At 33.1% G+C, this 19504-nt stretch overlaps 1 protein-coding gene across 2 annotated transcripts; it reads left to right on the forward strand.

Annotated features, from left to right (window-relative positions):
- Window positions 1-10385: 10385 nt before the first annotated feature.
- LOC133855504 (F-box/kelch-repeat protein At5g60570-like) lies at window positions 10386-18754 on the forward strand. Of its 2 annotated transcripts, XM_062291429.1 has the most exons (3): window positions 10386-10782; window positions 13343-13399; window positions 17257-18754. In XM_062291429.1, the coding sequence occupies exon 3, from the start codon at window positions 17281-17283 to the stop codon at window positions 18571-18573; it is 1293 nt and encodes a 430-aa protein (XP_062147413.1). In that variant the 5' UTR covers window positions 10386-10782; window positions 13343-13399; window positions 17257-17280; the 3' UTR covers window positions 18574-18754. The 2 variants fall into 2 exon arrangements, with proteins under 2 accessions (XP_062147413.1, XP_062147412.1); XM_062291428.1 differs by lacking the exon at window positions 13343-13399 and having other exon boundaries at window positions 10387-10782.
- Window positions 18755-19504: the final 750 nt, after the last annotated feature.

Raw genomic sequence — 19504 nt, forward strand, 5'->3', positions numbered from 1 at the left:
TCTTCTGATGTGTCTCAAAACGTGCATCCAACCGTCGAGCAAAGGAGAAGTGGGAGTAATGGTTCGGCTTGTGCATTTGTAGTTTTTTTCTTTTTCTTTGTTTGTATCTGGTTGTTGGTTAATGCAGCTGCTGTGTTGTTTGTTTAAGATAAAAACTTGGTCTGCAAAAGCCCTCTCCTATATCAAGTAGAGGTTTATGTTAACGTAGAGGTATCTTTCTGTTTGTCTAGGTTTTTTGAGTAGCTGTATTTTGTAATGGTTTTAGTTTATTTTGCATGGGTGAAGGAAACTTTTACCACAGTGCCTCTGACTTGGTGTATTAGGAATTCATTGTAACTCTGCACATTTGACCGGTTGGTCTCTTTTAATATATTAGAAGGGATTTTCAAATAAAAAAAAAAATCAATGAGCATAATATAGCTTTTAGAGCAAATTAATAGTAGGTGTCTAACACCAAACTATCAATAATTCTTTATATTCTCTTATCTTTCTTGCTTTCACTTTTATTATTCTATTTTAGACTTGTACGTAATCTAATTGGCAACTAAGGGTAATTCAATATCAGGGTTTGAAAGAGATCTTTCAATTGAAGATCAGCTCTTGCGTGCGTTTCCTAGAGAGAGAGAATAATAGAGAGGGAAACTGGGAAGAGATCGATAAGAAATACCACGAAGCCTTTTTAATGATAGTTTTTTTTTTTTTTTTTTTTTTTAATCCTTACAAATAAACTAATAATTCAAAAAATTGATAATTTGTTTTAGCCTATATACACTAGAGTAATGTTTCTTACACAATTTTTGTACAACTTTTACACAACTCTAACAACTTTCTTTTAAAATCAGCCATTGAATATCTAGGACCCACATGTTGGAAAACAAATCCAATGGTTGATCATAACAAAAAGTAGTTAGAGTTGTGCAAAAGTTGTGTGAGAGTTGTGTAAGAAACATTACTCTATACACTAACTACAAGTTGATATATATATATATATATATATATATATATATATATATATATATTTTGTAAGTGGATAAAGTGATGTGATGCTTTATTTTGATAGATTCATTCTAAAGTTAGTTAACTTAATTTAATCACTTTTTTTTTATTCGTTTTTGGATTTAATCGCTACAAGCCTACAATGAACCTCTTTTTTTAAAAAAATAAAAAAAATAAAAATAAGCACATCGTATAAATAACTCAAATTAAGTATAGTGCTCAAGAGATGCAAAATTTAAAATATACGATAGTTTCCTCGAGAATGACATATTCCTCATCTAATAAAAGAGCTTCATTCGCAAGTCGACAGGCTGCTTCATTACTACCACACTTTACATGCGTGACCTGCCATTTCTGAAGGCATCATAATGCATCACGAGCATCATCAATAATAGTTCCATACGTACTCTAATTCATGCCTACTCTCTGTAATGCTTGCACCACTCGAAGAGCACCCCCCTTCTAATTCTACCATTTGCAGTCCCAACTCCCAACAAACTCTATCAATTAAATCATCTTTTCAAAAAAATATAAAATAAAGGCAATTTTGAAATGTAACTGGATTTGAAGAAGCTTTACTTTGTTATTCAAAATAAGGTTCCTCCATGAACCAAACTGGAAAAAGGTCACACGTTCAGCACATTTTACATGCATTTCAAAATAAGCTTGTGGCAGAAGATTCATAAAAATGATGCTTTTAGAAAGTGAAAAGTTGAATAAAAGTTAACCACTAGGCGAATTGTAATATGAAGGTTTGGTAATTAAGTACAATTTGATTGCTGCATGTATAAATGAAATCTGATTTATAAAAGCTTTTCTTCTCTTTTTCTTTGTTCTTTTTTTCCTCTTCTTTCGGCAAGCTTTAACAACTTTCTCAACACTTTGGCGCTTGAGAAACCAATAAAGGTGGAATAATGTTTGATTTATAATTTGTTCACACGTAACAACTTACCAACTTCTATTTTTTTGAGTACGGTCTGCAAAGACAGATCTTTAATTTAAGTGTGTGAGGGCATATATGGTGTTGGAAGAGAATTGTAATTGGGACTTCTAGAAGGTGTATGTACTGTTTTTGTACCAAGACAAGACCTAAAAGTACCCAAAAATTTGAGAAAAAAACTTCACGGCGGTGATTTTTGGACACTTGGTCAATGCCGAAGAACAGTAGATTTTGATACCATATTAAATTTCTAGTTACTTCAAAAGTTTAAATTTATAGAAAATTGTGAAGTTTTGGATATAAATTAAAAATAGAGGGTGCTAGTCAATTAATTATATGTTCTGTCCTCAATTATATGTGTGCCATCTAATCCTTATCTACTATCCTGTATGCATTGATGGATACAAGCTAACCTTCGATTGGGTTTCCCTTCTAATAGTAATAAAGTAGGCATCTATGACAATTATTGCAAGAAAGAGGGGAATGAGATACCCTAAAGTTTGGTGAAAGCTATAGCCTATAGTGATCATTTTCCTTTTCAATTCCAGTTGTCCATAGGGAATGCAAATTTCATCAAGGCTCTATTTGGATCTCAGAGAAGTAAAATAAAAATGAAAAAGACACTTATAACAGTGCTCAAAGTAGTTCATTTTCAACTTTTAAATCATTCTCCATCATTTTTTCTATACTTTTTTTTTAAGATCGAAATCGTTACGGTAAGTGTTTCATGTGGAAACACGGCTTAAGTGCAATATCAATCGAGTCCGTTTTCAAGGATGAGCTCAGCCTGACGTTTTAATCAGAAATTGGACCTAAAGATTGAAAGATAATTAAGTAATTTCAAGTAGAGGTTAATTAGTTGAAAATAAGATACGTCAAGACTATAGAAATTCTACGTTTTCAACTTTACTGAGGGAAAAAGGACAAGTTGATTGGGCACCCATTGTTATGAGTGGTTGTTTGGTAACGAAATTAGCCAATAAAGATAGCATATATACCAAGGAGCAACAGTGCAACACCATCGAGGCAAAGATAGCGACTACTGGTTGGAAGAAAATTTAGAGCAATCAAACTTTGTTATGATTTGGCCATGTCTCTTAACACTTTGTTTTGTGTTAAAAACATTTACAAGCAACCTAAAATACAAGCCATTCTTTAAAATATAAAAACGGTTTTCACATTTATGTCCTATAAAGTTTTTTTTTAAAAAAAAAAAAAAAAAAATTAATGAAATATCTGAGTATTTTATTGATCAAAGATCATGAGCATAAAAGTCTTACATCACAAAGTATAAAGCTCTACAAAATCATAGCCACATGCTATGAGGTTACAAAGTCATAGATACAAACAAAATTCTTACAATAAAGTGATGTCTATGACTTTCATCTTCTGCTAACAAATGTACAAAAATAGTTAAAGAACAGATCTGCTCCGAGTAGACTAGATCTAAGACAAGAGTAGCCAAATATTTTAGGAAAAAATTATTTAAACCGGCCGTGAGAGATAACCTCTCACACCGAACTATCTAGGCCATGAGAAATAACGCTCTTATACCTGACTAACCTTCATCCTATAGATCGTCCATGATGACAGATCTATGGAGAAGAAAACTCATATTCAAAGCAAAAACACAACCAGCAAATAACAGTAGCGACCATAAAGGAGATGAACTATACAACACGGAGGTAGATTGATGGATTCATAGCGGAGATATCAAAATTGCTAATCTGGTCGAATAACACTTACAAACAAGAGAAAAAACCAAAATGATAGGAGAGGGTAATAGCGAGGAGTAAAAAGGGAAACAAAGAGGAGGAGGGAGCTCAAATCTATTTTCTAAAAATTTTTTCTTTAGGGCCGGCTGAGAGAGAAAAAGTGTTACTTTACTTCTTTTTTTCCAGATAGGTATTAGACTATACGATTCTCATACATATTTTTAATTCTCACATATTTAAAGGACATACGTCATTCTGACGAACTAAGTTACAAATTTTTTTTCCAACCCGATTTGTTGGATAATTAGTCGCGATATAATTGGTCATCAACCGGTAAGCAAGACCATTAGAAATTTGATCAATGCCTTAAAAGGAAGATTACCAACCGATTTCATCATTGTCAGTTGTCTTGTCTATTTGTTTGCAGTCAATTAAGGATTGCCCTTTGATTACTTAGCTTCTTCAATCACAAAATTAGTGGTAAAGTCTTGTTGGTGACTCAATAACGTGTCCACTGGTCCTTGGCTCCTTGCACTCCCTTTAGATTTTTTTTTTTTTTATCAAAATATTAATTAATATATATGATTAAATTTATATTTTTTTATCAACTTAATTTTTAAAAATAAATAATTATTTAATATGATATCAGAATAAAAATTTTAAATTTAGAAAATTGTTTCCGTTATTTTCTTCTCATTTTACTTAAATATTTTATGTGAGCCATTTATCAAGTGAAATTTGATCTCATATGTAAAGAAAATGTGTTAAAAAGCATTAATTAAAATGATTATTTTTTTTTTCTTTGTATCAGCTTAATAAATGGTAATTTAACAATTTTCAAGCTTCAAGTTGTTGCAGTTCACGAGTTTATAATAATTTTGCATATTTGAAGCTTATATTGGGTCCCTAGAAGCTATTATATTAGTAACAATTCATGCCCCGGTAAATTTAATTTTAAACCGAAATTATTTCTTCATGCTCTTTGCTGACGTAAATGCAATTGCAGTCCAGCATGAAAACATATGGCTCGGTTTGGTAAATATTTTTTAGGAGTAATTTTTTTTAAAAAAAATAATAATAAAATATGATTAATATGATTTAAAGTAGAAAGATTTTTTAATTTTTTTATGGGAAAATGAAAAAAAGAAAATGTTTTGTAGTTTTTTTTTTAAAGTAATAAAAAATTATTAATATAATTAAAAAAAAAGTAAAAAAAAGATTAAAATATTTTAAAGTTGACTTTTTTTTTTTTTGAAAAATAAGAAAGATAAAAAGATAAAAAAAAAAAAAAGGGGAAGTGAAATTGTTTATTAGACGATGCCAAAAAACACCTTCTCAAAAGGATTAACAAATGAATATAAAGTTTTCTTTCAAATTAAGTTAGAATAAATTATTTTAATTAAGTCTATTAAACTGACATGTATTTTTAAAGCATTAATCACATACTTGATTAAAGTTGTATATAATTTTTAAAAATGAGAATTTTTTCACCAAAAATTGTAAGTACAATCAATTGTGTTTATGGTTGAAATGGTAAAATAAAATATATTTCAAGGCCAAAGTTTTCTTCTAAATTCAGTTTGAAAAAATTTATTTAACATAGTTTGTTAAAATGAAATGTATTCAAAATGCATATGATTTTTACAGGCATTTTGAACACAGATTAATTTAATAAAGTGAATTGGATTAATTTTTTTCAACACAATTTAGAAAAAAAACTTTGTTCCACTTCAAGAGAGCAATCTGTACAATCGGATATAATATGTTAAATGCAAATATATACTTCTTAGATCCGGATGAGGTGGAAATTTAAGATAGAATCTAGTCATTTTTTCACCTTCCATATGCTTCTAAATCATTAATGATAAGCATGTTGTTATCATCCTTTAAATTGCCAACCATGCATATCTAATGTCTATGACTTTCTGGATTCCTCCACCTGATGCTGCGTTCAAGGTCAACTTTGATACAGCTATTCACGAAGACTTCTCAATCCAAGCTGTTGTTTGTCGGAATCATAAAGGCTAAATTCTTGACATGATTTCTCAGATTAATTTTCCATGCTTTCTGAATCTGGGTGAAGCGTTAGCTGCCTATTTGGCTATCTTGTTAGCATCCTCCTTACGTCTCAATAAATTTATCCTTGAGGGTGACTCCCAAACTGTTATTTTAGCTATACAACAGCCAACTCTTTCACGGGATTGGCGTATCTCAAATACTATATATGAATCTATTGACTCTATCCTTACTGGTTCTTCATGGTCAGCTCGGAAAGTCAACAGAAGTGCAAACTTCTTTACTCATTATGCAGCACATTGGGCCGCAACCAAGTTTATTCTTGGCAGCATTCTCACCTATCTGTCTCCTACTTCCTCCATTCCAATTGTTAGTGGGACGGGTCCACCTATGGCTCGATACTCTTCTAATAAGTCATAGCTTTAACTTTAGGTTTACTATGTTTAAACTCTAGCTAGCTATGTTTCTTTAAAGTTTCTGCGTGTATTTGTTTCGGCTCTAGCTTTTGCTATAGCTTTGTTTGTTTTCAACTTATCAATAAATAAAAAAAGTCTATGACTTTAGTAATGGCTCGATACTTCAATATAAGTTAACATGAAAAAAAATTTCCCACCAATACCTTTGACACTAAATAAATAGAGTTTTATCGCTTAAACCAAATGTTATCTATGTCAGTAGCTTTTAAGGCTTTCAAGGCTATGATCCATTGCAAGTTTTCAATTTTTATTTAGAAATACTGTTTGCATTATGTAGTCCTACCCTCATATACCGATTGTGAGATTCGAGTATAGGGAGTAATTTTATTAGCACATTAAGTATCCATCAAAAAATGAGGTAGGTTTTAAAATCATAATTTGATCAATCACACGCCCAATGGTGTTTTTAAAAATTACCTAATTTTTTGATGGACATTTGATAGATACTTAATGTATTAATATAATTATTCTTCTACATGTTATATAAATGTCCATCAAGTGTCAATCAAATAATGAGGTGGCTTTTAAAATCATTATTTGATCAAATTTATTATTTGATCAATCACATGAGTAATTCTATTAGTACATTAAGTGTCCATAAAAAAATGAGGTGGTTTTTAAAATTACCATTGGTTTTTAAAATCACCATTGAGCATGTGATTGATTAAATGATGATTTTGATCAAATGGTAATTTTAAAAGTCACCTCATTATTTGATAGACATTTATATGACATGTAGAATTACTCGAGTATAGGTGGTCTAATTTGGATAGGAAAAACTTACAAATGAAAAAAAAAAAAAAAAAAAAAGAAGAAGAAGAAGAAGAAGAAGAGAACGAAGCAATCCTACTTGGATAGGCTTATCAAGCCTTGAGCAACATGGGGGGGGGGGGGGGGGGGGGTGAATTCTTTGGATTTGATCAATACTTTTAAATGATAAAATATTGCTCTGAAATCACTTCTATCATATTCCAATCCCGCAGAATATGACTTTGTTTAATGACACTTTATTTTTGTTTTTTGTTTTTTTTTTTTTGTAAAAAAAAAAACTAACAGATAACTCAAACACAAAACAATAAAAAAATAAAAATAAAAATGCATATATTAATAAACAGAGCATATGTTTCTTTCTTAGCAGAGAAGTCGAAACCTCACGAGCTCCCACAAAAAGTACCTTTAATAAGGGGAGGGTTTTAGTTGAAAAATTCCTCGATATTCTACCGGAGACTTCTTCGGATAAGATTAAAAAAATTACATAGAAAAAAAAAAAGGGGTCTTCTTACTTGGGCTTTCCAAGCCTAAAGCAACATAGGTTATTGATTACGATCTGAATTTGAGCATGCATTCACATGATAAAATATTCTTGTAAGTTCCCTGGTAGCTACTACTTTAAGACACGAGTAATGTTATATATTATATTAATTTATAATATAAAATTATAAAATTATATTATAATTTTAACAAGGTTGATCTAAATACTGCTTGATAATAATAAAATTATATAAAAGTGTGGTGTATCCCTTCATTTTAGGATATAGATGAATTTAACTTTGAACCTACCATTAAACTAGGTAACCAAGGGGTTAAATTGTCGTCGTCATGGTATTTTGCAAAAGGGTTGCGAAAATCAATGGGTGTGTTTCAAACCTCCCACCCTACCATCTACTTCTATCTAAAACAATTAAGTTCTAAACATTTTAACTGTTTTACTTTTTATATCAGATCAATTATTTTTTATTATTATTTAAATAAATAAAAAATCTTTATAATACATAACAACTTTACTTTTCTTTGTACAAAATTCATAACTTTTTTTATATTTTATATTACATTAATTATTTCTTATTTCTATTACAAAAAATAAAATTCACCTCAAAAAGTTTTACCAAACACACCAAATACCTTGCAGTTATGTTCTGTTGGTTAATTTGTTATGTCTTTTCTTTTTTGCTTTCAAAACAAGAACATTAACAAATAATCAAAAACATAAAAAAAGAATAGCAATGATATGTACCGCACATTTATCTCACTATGTGATTTTTTTTTATTTTTTTTACAATGACGGATCAAAGAGTTACAACACCATGCCACGTCAACATAGTAGGACAGAAATTAGATAAATGTGTAGTGTATAACATTTTCCAAAACAAAAAGCACTCCCTAAAACACAATAACAAGAGCATGATTTTTTGATTTATTAATTTTTATCAGCAAGAAGAAGGATAGAGATAAAAAAGAAAGAAAAGACATGATTTATTTGTTGTGTAGGAAGAAAGATATAAATTAGACATGCAAACTTCAAAACTCTTTCATAAAAACCAAAAAATAAAAAAAAATAAAGAAAAAAAAAAGAAAAGAAAAGAAGAAGAAACCTGTTCTAACTTGCATCTTGAGAGAAAATTCTACACATGTTACAATGCAAACACAAACACCCAGACATACTTCTTGAAATCTACTGCCACGTGTTTGTGTCCTAAATATGCCCGGTGATTACTACTAAGCAACAACACAACTGAGTTTGTTCAACAGGAAAAAAGAAGAAGAAGAAGCTCAGAAAGGTATTCGATAATGCATTTTCTAAACATTTTATTTTGAAATTTGCAATAATCATTAATCCAGTTTGAAAAACAGATTCAGATGAGATGTACTGTGGAAAAGACTTCAAAATAAACAAGAAAATTTTATTGATTCATTTCTAAACCAAATAAATATTAATACAATATAATGCTTCTCTAAATTAAATTTATATAATATAGAGGGACATAAATTTCCTACAAATTGGTTTGTAGGAAATTTCTTACAACCCACATATAAAATGGACACGTGTCCTTTAAACATGTGAGAAGTACATATTTTTTTATTAATATTATTAAAAAAGTATGTAAGAAGCACATGTTATTTAAATAACGTGTGATTCTCACATGCCAAGGGACACATGTCAATCTTATATGTGGGTTGTAGAAAATTTCCTACAAACCAGTTTGTAGGAAATTTCTGTCCAATGTAGATTGGAGTATGGAGTGTAAGATTATGAGTGTATTTATCTTGTAGTCATTGTATACTCAACATGGTATGAGAATATAATAACAATATTCAACCAAGGAATCTAAGAAAATAACTAAAAATTGGACTCGTTTACTAACACTTTTTTTTTTCCCTTTAAAAAAAGTAAAAATCTCAACAAATAACTTTAAACTTAAAATTACTTTCATTTTTATGTTGCATCAAAATATTTTTTTTCTTGAAAAAAAAAAACCCAAAACACAAAAAATACCACCTAAAAATCGTTTTCAACCGTTGCCAACATGTTTCTAAATATGTTGTTATTTTCATTTATACACTTTTCACACATGCATGTTTGGCAATAACAAGGCCTAGAAGAATAATAATAAAAAAAAAACACTTAACCAAAGGATAATTAATTTTTTATTGAAAAATATTTAGGGTACTACAACTTTTATCACGTGCTGGCACAAGAGTAAAAAAAATTAACAGTTAAAAATTTAATTATTTAGTAATTAAGTGATAAGTAATATAACATCGTTTTTGTTACGTTCTATGTCGGGAATCGTGTCAATACTAGCATTGTTGTAAGTTTAGGTTTCATTGTTTAAGTTGGGACTTCAATTAGCATTTAAATGCTTGTTTCAAATTGAAGAACATAAAATGCCGTTCACAAGACCAGTTGAGTGTCGATTGAACGTAATTTTCAAAAACTTCAATAATCGAGAATTGAGAGAACCGGTTGGTGCTCGTGTCGTATCTTTACAGCTTTACTTAACTTTTATGAACGTGCGTGTGGTTGCAATATTTTTTGTTGGTTGCGATTGTCGGAAAACACCTATTTACACCATTATAGGAGTTGTTTGGAGATTGTTAGGCGAATATAAAGTTTACTAGATTTGTAATAAAAGTTATTACGTCCATTCAATTTGTACATGGACATAAACAGAACTTAGGTCCACTGGTTAATTATAAGTCACGATTAATTACGTAAAAGAAGGCAAGAAGCACGTGCTTTGAATCAGAAGCAGCTAGCAGTATTAAAAATGGTTAAAGAGCGTTTCAAAACCAGCAGAGAGAGAGAGAGAGAGAGAGTGGTCAAAAGCAACGAGAAAGAGAGAAAACCCCCCGCGAAAAAAAGAAAAAAGAAAAAAAGAAAAACGGAAAAGACAGGCAGCGGTAGCAGTAGTAAGTAAAATAAGAAAGCAAGCGGTGAAATAGAGAGAGAGGAAATTAGAAAATGAAGAAAGCAAGCAAAGTAGCAAACGTTAGAAAGAGAGGAAATAGAAAGAAGAAAGAGAAGCCAGAGAGGAGGAAAAGAAGGAGAGAGCCAAAATTCGATTTCCATTCCCCCATTCAATTCATTTCAATTCAATTCAATTGAAGGGGATGAGAACAAAAATCGTCCAACGAACTCAATAAAAATCCCCCCCCCCCGCTCTCTCTCTCTCTCCCCTACTATATATGCGCGAGCGAGTGTTTGTATTTGGATGAGATTCTCAGAAAGAGAGAGAGAGAGGTTTAGAGAGAGAAAAATGGAGAGATAACCTCAGAGGGAGAGGGTTAGGGTTTGGTAGGGAAGCTGAGGGTCATCGGCGGCGGGTGGATCGGCGAGTAGATCTTGAGTTCTGCGAAGGTGCTGAATATATTTATTTATTTTTTTTCCTTCGTTTGTTGGGTTAGTTTTTCTGTGATGCTGAGTTTGCTAAATTGCAGGTTATTTTATGGAATTGCCATTTTTTGATTTTGTGGTTTTTGGCTTAAATTGTGTTGGATTAGTGGAATTTGTATCTGCATGTTGATTTTGATGTTACTGGTTTTGCTTTTTGGAGTGTTAATTCATTGCATGTTAGTTTTGATGTTACTAGATATGGTTTTTGGAGTGTTAATTCAATTGCATGTTGGTTTTGATGTTACTACATATGGTTTTTGGAGTGTTAATTCAAGTGCATGTTGATTTTAATGTTACTAGATTTGTTACTGGAGTACTAATTCAATTGCATGTTATTTATTTATTTATTTTTTCGTGGTTTGTTATGAATGTATTAGAGTTTTATTGCTTAACCCCTAAAAAAATTTCCTAAAAAGATAAATGTTTTGGATGCACTATGTTTGTGTTTCCTGGATTTTTTTTTTTCTTTTTCCAGGAGAAATTAGTTATTTCTTTCTTAGACATTTCACTGAGATTGCATGTTGATTTTCCCTGGCTGCATGGCATGATATAATGCGTGTTTAGATGTATGGAGTGTCTCTTTCAATCTATGTGGCGAAAATGGTTCACTCATCCCTTAAAAATATTTGTAGAGATATTAGATACACCCAAAAAAGGATCTTGTGAGGACTTTTATTTTCATTGCTAACCCTAAAATAAAGCTTGTTGTGGTCTATGTTTGTTTCTCAACAAGATGTTTCTAGGAAATTTTTTTCTGGAGGAAGACAAATTCTTCAGTTTTAAACACTTATCTGAGATTGCATGTTGGATTTTCCCCAGCCTGCATGGCATGCTATTATGCATTTTGAGATGCATGGAGCCTTTACGTATGGCTTGTCGGTTTGTAGAGCAAATCCGTTCCCACCTTTGCGGAAAATTGATGATAGAGATATATGCCCGAAAATTGATAATGTGGAGAACTTTCGGTTTTCATTGCTTATCCCAACACTAATTAGGAAAAAGAATATTTCTATTCTGGGCTATGCTTGTTTCTTATAAATATTTTTCCAAGCAAAGGTCCTCTTTTAGTTTTAAACATATTACCGAGGTTGCATGCTGAATCTTCCCCCATGTTGCGTGGCGTGGTATTGTGCACTCCGAGATTTGTCGGTTTATGGAGTGAATCCGTTCCCCTCTTACTGGAAAATGATCGAAGAGATATGTATTTATTAGGCTTTTAATCATTTACATTCTGCCACTTTAAGAGATATATACTTTGTTAGGTTTTTAATGATTGTAGAGATATGCGCGTGATATTTGGCAGAAAAGTTGTATGGAATATAGGGTGTGTTTGGTTTAGCGGTTTTAGTAAATAGCGATTTCAACAAGAAGGTAATGAAAACACGATTTTAAAAAATGCAGTTAAACGTTTGATAAAATTGTTTGATAAAATTGTAGTTTGACTTTTAAAATCACATTTTGGCCTTTAAAAATCGCAGTTCAACCTTCAAAATTGTGCTATTTTAAAAATGCATCCCCTTGCCTACGGTTTGTAAACGTAGATTTATTTTTTATTTATTTTTTTCATTTTCCAATCCATCATTTTTTTCAAACGCACTCTCAAAGGGGACATTTTCTGTGAGTTTGTTTAAAAATGTGCGTTTGGCTTGCAAAATCACGAGGCCAAATGCAGTCTTTATAGGGGAAATGGCTTTTATGAAGATATTGTCGAAGTAGAGGATATTTGTGATATTTGGCAGAAAAAATTACATGGAAAATAGAATAAAATTCACGTGAGATGACATATTATATGATTGAGGTGGATTTGGGATTTGACTTTCAATGCCTACCACATCAAAATAAAAAAGGAAAATTCTTGGTCAATGTCTGTTTCCCTAGATAATGTTTATAGTAAAAAAAAAAATTGGAGGGGAAAATTCGACCGAGTCAAAATGGGGGTAAATCTTTTTAGTTTTAAACAGATAACTGAGGTTGCATGGTATTTTCCTTTTGCTGGATGGCATGGTACGTCACCTGTTGAGATGTATGGAGCCTTAGATACGGTTTGTCAGTTAATGGAGCGAAACGGTTCCAACCTTCCCGGAAATGATTAGTTGGATAATGTATGACGGTTTTAATCATCTAGGTTCTGCCATTTTAACTTTTTAAGATGCATACTTTTTTTGGAGATTTAGGTTTTATGAACAATTTTTGTCATCATAAAAAGTTATGATCTTTGGCATAAAGTTTCAGAGAATAGTTTTCTTTATGAAATATAATATAGGAAATATGTATTCAATGATTATTTTATAGATATGTGTACAAAATCATAGCTTTCTATATCTATCAAATTTAACATAGCCTCAACATATATAAGGTGAGAAATGAGGTAAATTCGGGAAATTGTTTTCACTGTTTCTCAATGTTTATTTTAAATGCCTCTTTTTTCTTTTTTCTTTTTCCCAAGAACATGTTTACTGGAAAAAGGATTTCTAGTGGGGAAACAAAGTTTTTTTTTTGAAATTAATTTTCTTTTTCTATGCAGTTTCAAACGGATAAGTGAGTTTGCATGATATAGATTCTCCTGTGGCTGCATGGCAAAGTATGATTTGTATTAAGACATGTGTAGTCATAAATAAGATTTGTTGGTTTATGAAAAATGAAACATTCCCACCGCCCCGGAAAAATGATTTTGGAGATATGTACTTTATTATGGTTTTAATTATTTAGATTCTGCCATCTTGATCTGCATATGCTTTATTAGGGATCTGGTTTTTATGAAGAATATCTCTCAGCATGGGGAAATTTTTCTTCGAGATAAAAATCATATAGGAATAATATCGTATGGTTATGGAAATTTACTATACAATTATAGTTTTGCTCTATATAAAAATTTGCATAGCCTCAGTATATTCATCGCAGCCTATAATATGAGTGGTGAGTGGTAACAAAAAAAAAGTAATAAATAGCAAGATCGGCATGGGAGTTAATACTTGCATTTGATACTTAAATTAGCATAATACAATATTATTACTTGAATTTAACCTAAGACCAAAGTAGATCAGAAGAAAGAAAACATTGTTATATTTGATCCTAAAATAGGATGAGTAGCGCTAAACTTACAAATACATTAGTCCCTGAACTAAAGTGCACAATGTTGACAATCTCAACCTCTAAACGGCACAATTGTCAATGGCCTCTTTGGATATCATTGCTGTCATCACCCTTGTCAAAAAAAAAGAAAAAAAGACTGACCAAAAGTAGTTCTGTCACCACTGTTTAAGGATTTTAGACCCAATAAACCCAATTATCTCCCTACTAAACTAAAACTAACATGAACTATTCAAGGGATGTCTGAGCATGACTGCATGTACGAAACTTAACATAGGAAGAAGAGCTGTGGAGATATGTGTCTAGCTGCAACTGACACTATCAACAGTAGAGCTGTGCTGATAGCATAAGCGTAAAATCATCAGTCTAAACTTATCTAATTGTTGGTTCATTCAAGGTTGTGTTACAACTGACAAATAAGTCAGCTCTGCCTGGATCAAGCTGATCTTGTTTGCTTTATGAACCAAACTAGCTGATTGATTAGGTCATCGGTTATCTGGTGGCCGGACTTTTCTGGTTTAAATAAATATGGCTTTTGGAAAAAAACGTAACATTATAAGCATCACCTATGCTTATAGCCTAAAGCCTTTAATATGGTTATAGTTGGTTAAAGTTGATGTCTGAAAAAAATTTGCTATTTTGAATCTCTCATTAATTCCCATTTAAGGTTAGAGTTATTAGTATCCTGTGCATATTCAATGCAACAATCAGGAAGAGTGCTTTTGGTAACAGAGAAGGAAACAATGATTAGATGTAAAATGTTGTTTCAATAGGAAAGAATCTGCGAGAAGAATGTCTATTTTTGTTTTCTACATGTATGATATCATACATGTATGTTATCTACTATCTAGGAACTTTAAGACTTGTTGCCCAAAATGCAGAGTTGATGATAGTCATGGTTGACCAATCCTTGGTTGTTCTATATCTATAATTTCTGCGTTTCTATCTTGCTTCAGAAATAGATAAGTTGATAATAGTCTTTGTTGACCAATCCTAGGTGGTTCTTTATCTACAATTTCTGTCTGTCCATCATGCTTCAGATATAGATAAGTAATAGGATCAATTACAGTTTCCTCTCATCAATTACTACATGTGTGTCACATTTTTATGGCTAAACAAATGTAATATGAGCATGCTTGTTAATTGTAATTTAGTCATTCACATGCTTTTCCGTCCAACTTAGTGGCTGATTTGGATGAAGGGGATAAATTGACACCGAAACTTTAACATATGATCTGTGTTTTGCTGAGTTAAAGTTTATGGGGTAAGTAACACGAATTCTCACAACCCATAGAAAGCGTTGGCCACATCTATATTCTTATTCCAAAAAGACTAGTCGAAGTTATAATTGAAAGTCTTCAAAGTTACTTGTATAGTCCAATCTCACTTAATAAAGAATAAATGTGAGACTTAGTGACTACGCAACACCTTCACAATTTACCAACTACTACGGGAGCTTAACTTTCTAGGATGTCACAATTTACCCAACTCAAATTTCCTTGTCAGGGCTTACATCATGTTGTAGTGCCCAATGCCAATGTGGGGCATAGCGCCTATGCAACACCTTCATACACTCATCTAATATGGAATTGAACTTTTTGGAGTGTCATATGGATGGTAATTTGTGGGGAAAAATTGTAATTTATCTTAAATAATAAATAGAAAGATGTATTGAATGTGTTGCATCATAATGTGCTTTTGGCACAGGTATATAACCTGGAGCAGACATAATGGGATTTTACGTATTGTAATGTAGTTTATGTATTTTAATGAATGTTCTTTGATGATTTCACGGTGTAAGGTAGTTTTTCTTTTTTCTAGTTATGTATTTTTCAGTCTTTGTTATCATATATGGATATTAATTCTGCTATGACAAGGTGGGGCTGGCAGGGATGGACCCCATCTCTTTCATGGGCAGGGGAGTCCTCCCCATCCATGACCTGGTTAGGGGGCGAGGACTGGAATGCAATCCCTAACCACTGACCTGCCCCATGTCTATCCCTAGTTGAACAACTCTAAATACTGAAAGAGAGCATAGTGCTGACTGAGTGTCTCTTGCAACAAATGATGCTTGGGTCTTGAGTTATGAGGTTCACCAGTATTCAAATTCTGCAATTGCATATCACATAAGCATACCGGTAAGTGGCTGACTGACTCTGTCTAACCATTTAAGTCATACCGTATGCATCAAAACAGGCAGGTTTCCTGGTTTTAATAGATCAAGCAGATCTTGTCTGCTGTACAGATTAAAACGGGGTTGCAATGTTCTGGATACTTATGGACTTAGTACATACCAGGAATCTTAAAAGACCAAACTCTATTTTTGCTTTTTTTTTTTTTTTTTTTTTCCTATTTTAATACCTCATTAATACCCTTTTGAGTTAAGCTCAAGTCTGCGTATCTACTTCTGCAGCTAGCAGCTTTAATGTCCAGTTGTTTTAGCTTTGTGTTAAATGCTGGTAGTCTGTTTCATTATCAATGAGAGTGAATGCAGGCATGTGCATGAAATCCATATCAGGATCCATATTATGGGGGAATGATGGCAGTCTATGGGCATCAGCCTTAGGTAAGATCAATCAGTTCAAAAATATCCAAAAAAAAAATTGCTGTACGTACAGATAATATTCTTCTGTGAGCAACAAAATTACTTCATCATTCTCAAACCATATGGAAAAACATATCACTAACCCAAAACACTCGTCGTCGTAGGTAGTTATGGTATTCAAATCTATGTGGATGCAATACAGTGATTCGGGTGGATTGCTTACAAGCTACAAGGGGAAGAAAAAGAAAAACAATAATGGGGAGGATGTTTGAATAGAAAAAAAGACATTGATTAATGTTTTCATCAATCATACAGCCTTCAAGAATCTGTGCGCACAGAACTGTGGCACGAATGACAAAATCTGAGTGATTTCTCTATCCATATGCTTTCCCCACGTTTATGTCCTTAAAAGTTATTGTTGGCCCCCTCTTCCCTCTCTTTGCCTGTCTTCTATGTTTTTCTACTAATGTCTGAGAATATGTTTTAAAGCTCTCGAGTAGAAAATTGGTTGTAAGTTAATTGTTCTATGCTTTGTCTCTCTCTCTCTCTCTCTCTCTCTCTTCTTTTTATTTATTTTTTTATTTTTTTGTTTTTGTTTTTTTGTTTTGTTTTGTTTTGTTTTGTTTTGTTTTGTTTTTTTAATGTCATTGTACTCGGTACTTCTGTTGAAAGGGGTGAAAATGGAAGTGTATGCTTTGATGATACAATCATCTTCAACTGTCGATTTTTATTACTGGCAAATTTTTGGTATGTGACTTTATTATTCACCTTCTGACATTTGTTTTCATCTTTTTTCCCCATAGTGTCCTGGACCACAAGTTGTTTAAATGGTGTTCAGATATTCTCTTGAGGAGTCAACAAGAAAAATGGAAGGAGCAGGCTGTGAATCACCAGTCACAGTTAATAATGTGCAGGGTTGTGTTACGCCACAGCTTCCCAAAACCTATGATGACGACGACTTCTTTGGGATGTCCCAGCGGAATGGGAAGGAGATGCATTCTCCTATGCTAAAGAAAAAGAAACCGGTAATTATGGAAAGATCTGGAGCGAATCAGAATGGTCAAGCACCAGACGACAGCTTCCTACCAGGTCTCACTGATGATGCAGCATTAGATGTGTTGGCCTGGAGCAGTAGATCAGACTACCCAAATCTAGCCTGTTTGAATAAAAAATTCAAGTCCTTATTTGGCAGTGGATACTTGTACAAATTGAGGCGGCGGCTTGGTGTGGTTGAACACTGGGTTTATCTAGCCTGTATACTAATGCCTTGGGAAGCGTTTGATCCTTTTGGACAGAGATGGATGAGATTGCCCAGGATGCCTTGTGATGAATGTTTTACTTATGCAGACAAGGAGTCTCTTGCTGTAGGGACTGAGCTACTTGTATTTGGCCGTGAGTTGTCAGGGTTTGCAATTTGGATGTATAGCTTGCTTACTCGTGGTTGGTCAAGATGCCCTCTAATGAATTTGGCCCGTTGTTTGTTTGGTTCAAGCAGCATTGGGGAAGTTGCTATTGTAGCTGGGGGAAGTGACAAGAATGGCTGCGTTCTAAAATCTGCTGAGCTTTACAATTCTGAACTGGGTGTCTGGCAAAGTTTGTCAGATATGAATGTGGCCCGTAAACTGTGCTCAGGCTTCTTTATGGATGGGAAATTTTATGTCATTGGCGGCATGTCGAGCCATACAGCTCGTTTGACTTGTGGTGAAGAGTATAACATGGAGACGGGGACATGGAGGAGGGTAGAGAACATGTATCCTGTTTCTGATGCGGCGGGTAGAGAGCCAGCTATGTGTTCTCCTCCTCTTGTTGCTGTTGTAAATGATCAGCTTTATTCTGCTGACCAAGCAACAAATGAAGTTAAGAAATATGACAAGATCAATAACTCATGGTCCGTTGTGAAGAGGTTGCCGGTTCGGGCGGACTCATCTAATGGTTGGGGACTTGCGTTTAAGGCATGTGGAAATAGCTTATTAGTGATTGGAGGGCACAGGGGACCTGAAGGTGAAGTTATTGTGCTGCACGCTTGGGATCCAAAAGATGGAAACCAAGACTGGAATGTGCTTTCTGTCAGGGAGCGTGCTGGTGCTTTTGTGTACAACTGCGCGGTAATGGGCTGTTAACACACGCCCCCTCCCTTTTCTTTTTCTTTTTTTTTTTCTTTTTTCTTTTTTTTCTTTTCCCTGTGTTTGTCTTTATAGTGCAAATCTTTGACTTGTGGGAAAACCAAATAATTTTCAATTGGAACAGCAAAGCATGTTTTTCTCGGGTATCGTTTATTTACAGAGCTTAAATGTTGTTAAATTTGTGCATTCTTCTTCTGTCTGTGTTGCTTGCTGATTCTGTGGCTTTGAAAAATCATAATAACCTAATTTCCAGACCTGAAATACACATGGAACTTCATAATTAATGGATGGTATCCTAGGTTTATTACTAAAAGTTTTTTACTGTTATGCTTCTTCAAAGGCTGTATACAGTCTTTCAGAAAATTCGATGAAGGCAGCCATGGAATGGTTTGGTCTTCTTCCATTTAAAGAAGATGGACGCAATTTGCGTTAATGAAGGGTTCCTTTGAACCCGGCATCAGCGTACAAATTTAAAATACGTGACTTAGCATGGCCCGTGCATGCCCACGTACTCTGTAGTCCATTCATCAACATGCCTACATGGCAACAAATCTATTGTATTTGCCCGGCCCCACATCCAAGTCGGTTTGGATTAGCTGAGCAGAAAAGAACAACGGTAAGCGGTGGCTGCCGTACTGGTGGAAGCAGTGGTGCTGGTGATGATGGCAGGCGGTTGAGGGGTTCCCAAGTTGCGTCAAGGGCGTGGGAATATTGGTTGATCTTTCTCCATTGCCACAATTAATAGAGAGAAAAACTACTGCATGAATCCTTGATGAATATTAATTTCATAAAGAAATTATTTAACTACATATTAAAAATTAAGAAACTAAAACCAATATGTGAATGCGTATACCCAATACCCAAAGGTAGTTTGAAGGGGTCGAGCGTTACTTTTTAAAGTTTAAAGATGTAAGGCTATTAGTACCAA

The sequence above is a fragment of the Alnus glutinosa genome, chromosome 1 (assembly GCF_958979055.1).
Source record: "Alnus glutinosa chromosome 1, dhAlnGlut1.1, whole genome shotgun sequence".
Lineage (NCBI taxonomy): Eukaryota > Viridiplantae > Streptophyta > Magnoliopsida > Fagales > Betulaceae > Alnus > Alnus glutinosa.

Excerpts from the sequence above, each read along its gene's own strand:
- LOC133855504 (XM_062291429.1), top strand. The coding sequence starts at position 17,281 with ATGGTGTTCAGATATTCTCTTGAGGAGTCAACAAGAAAAATGGAAGGA.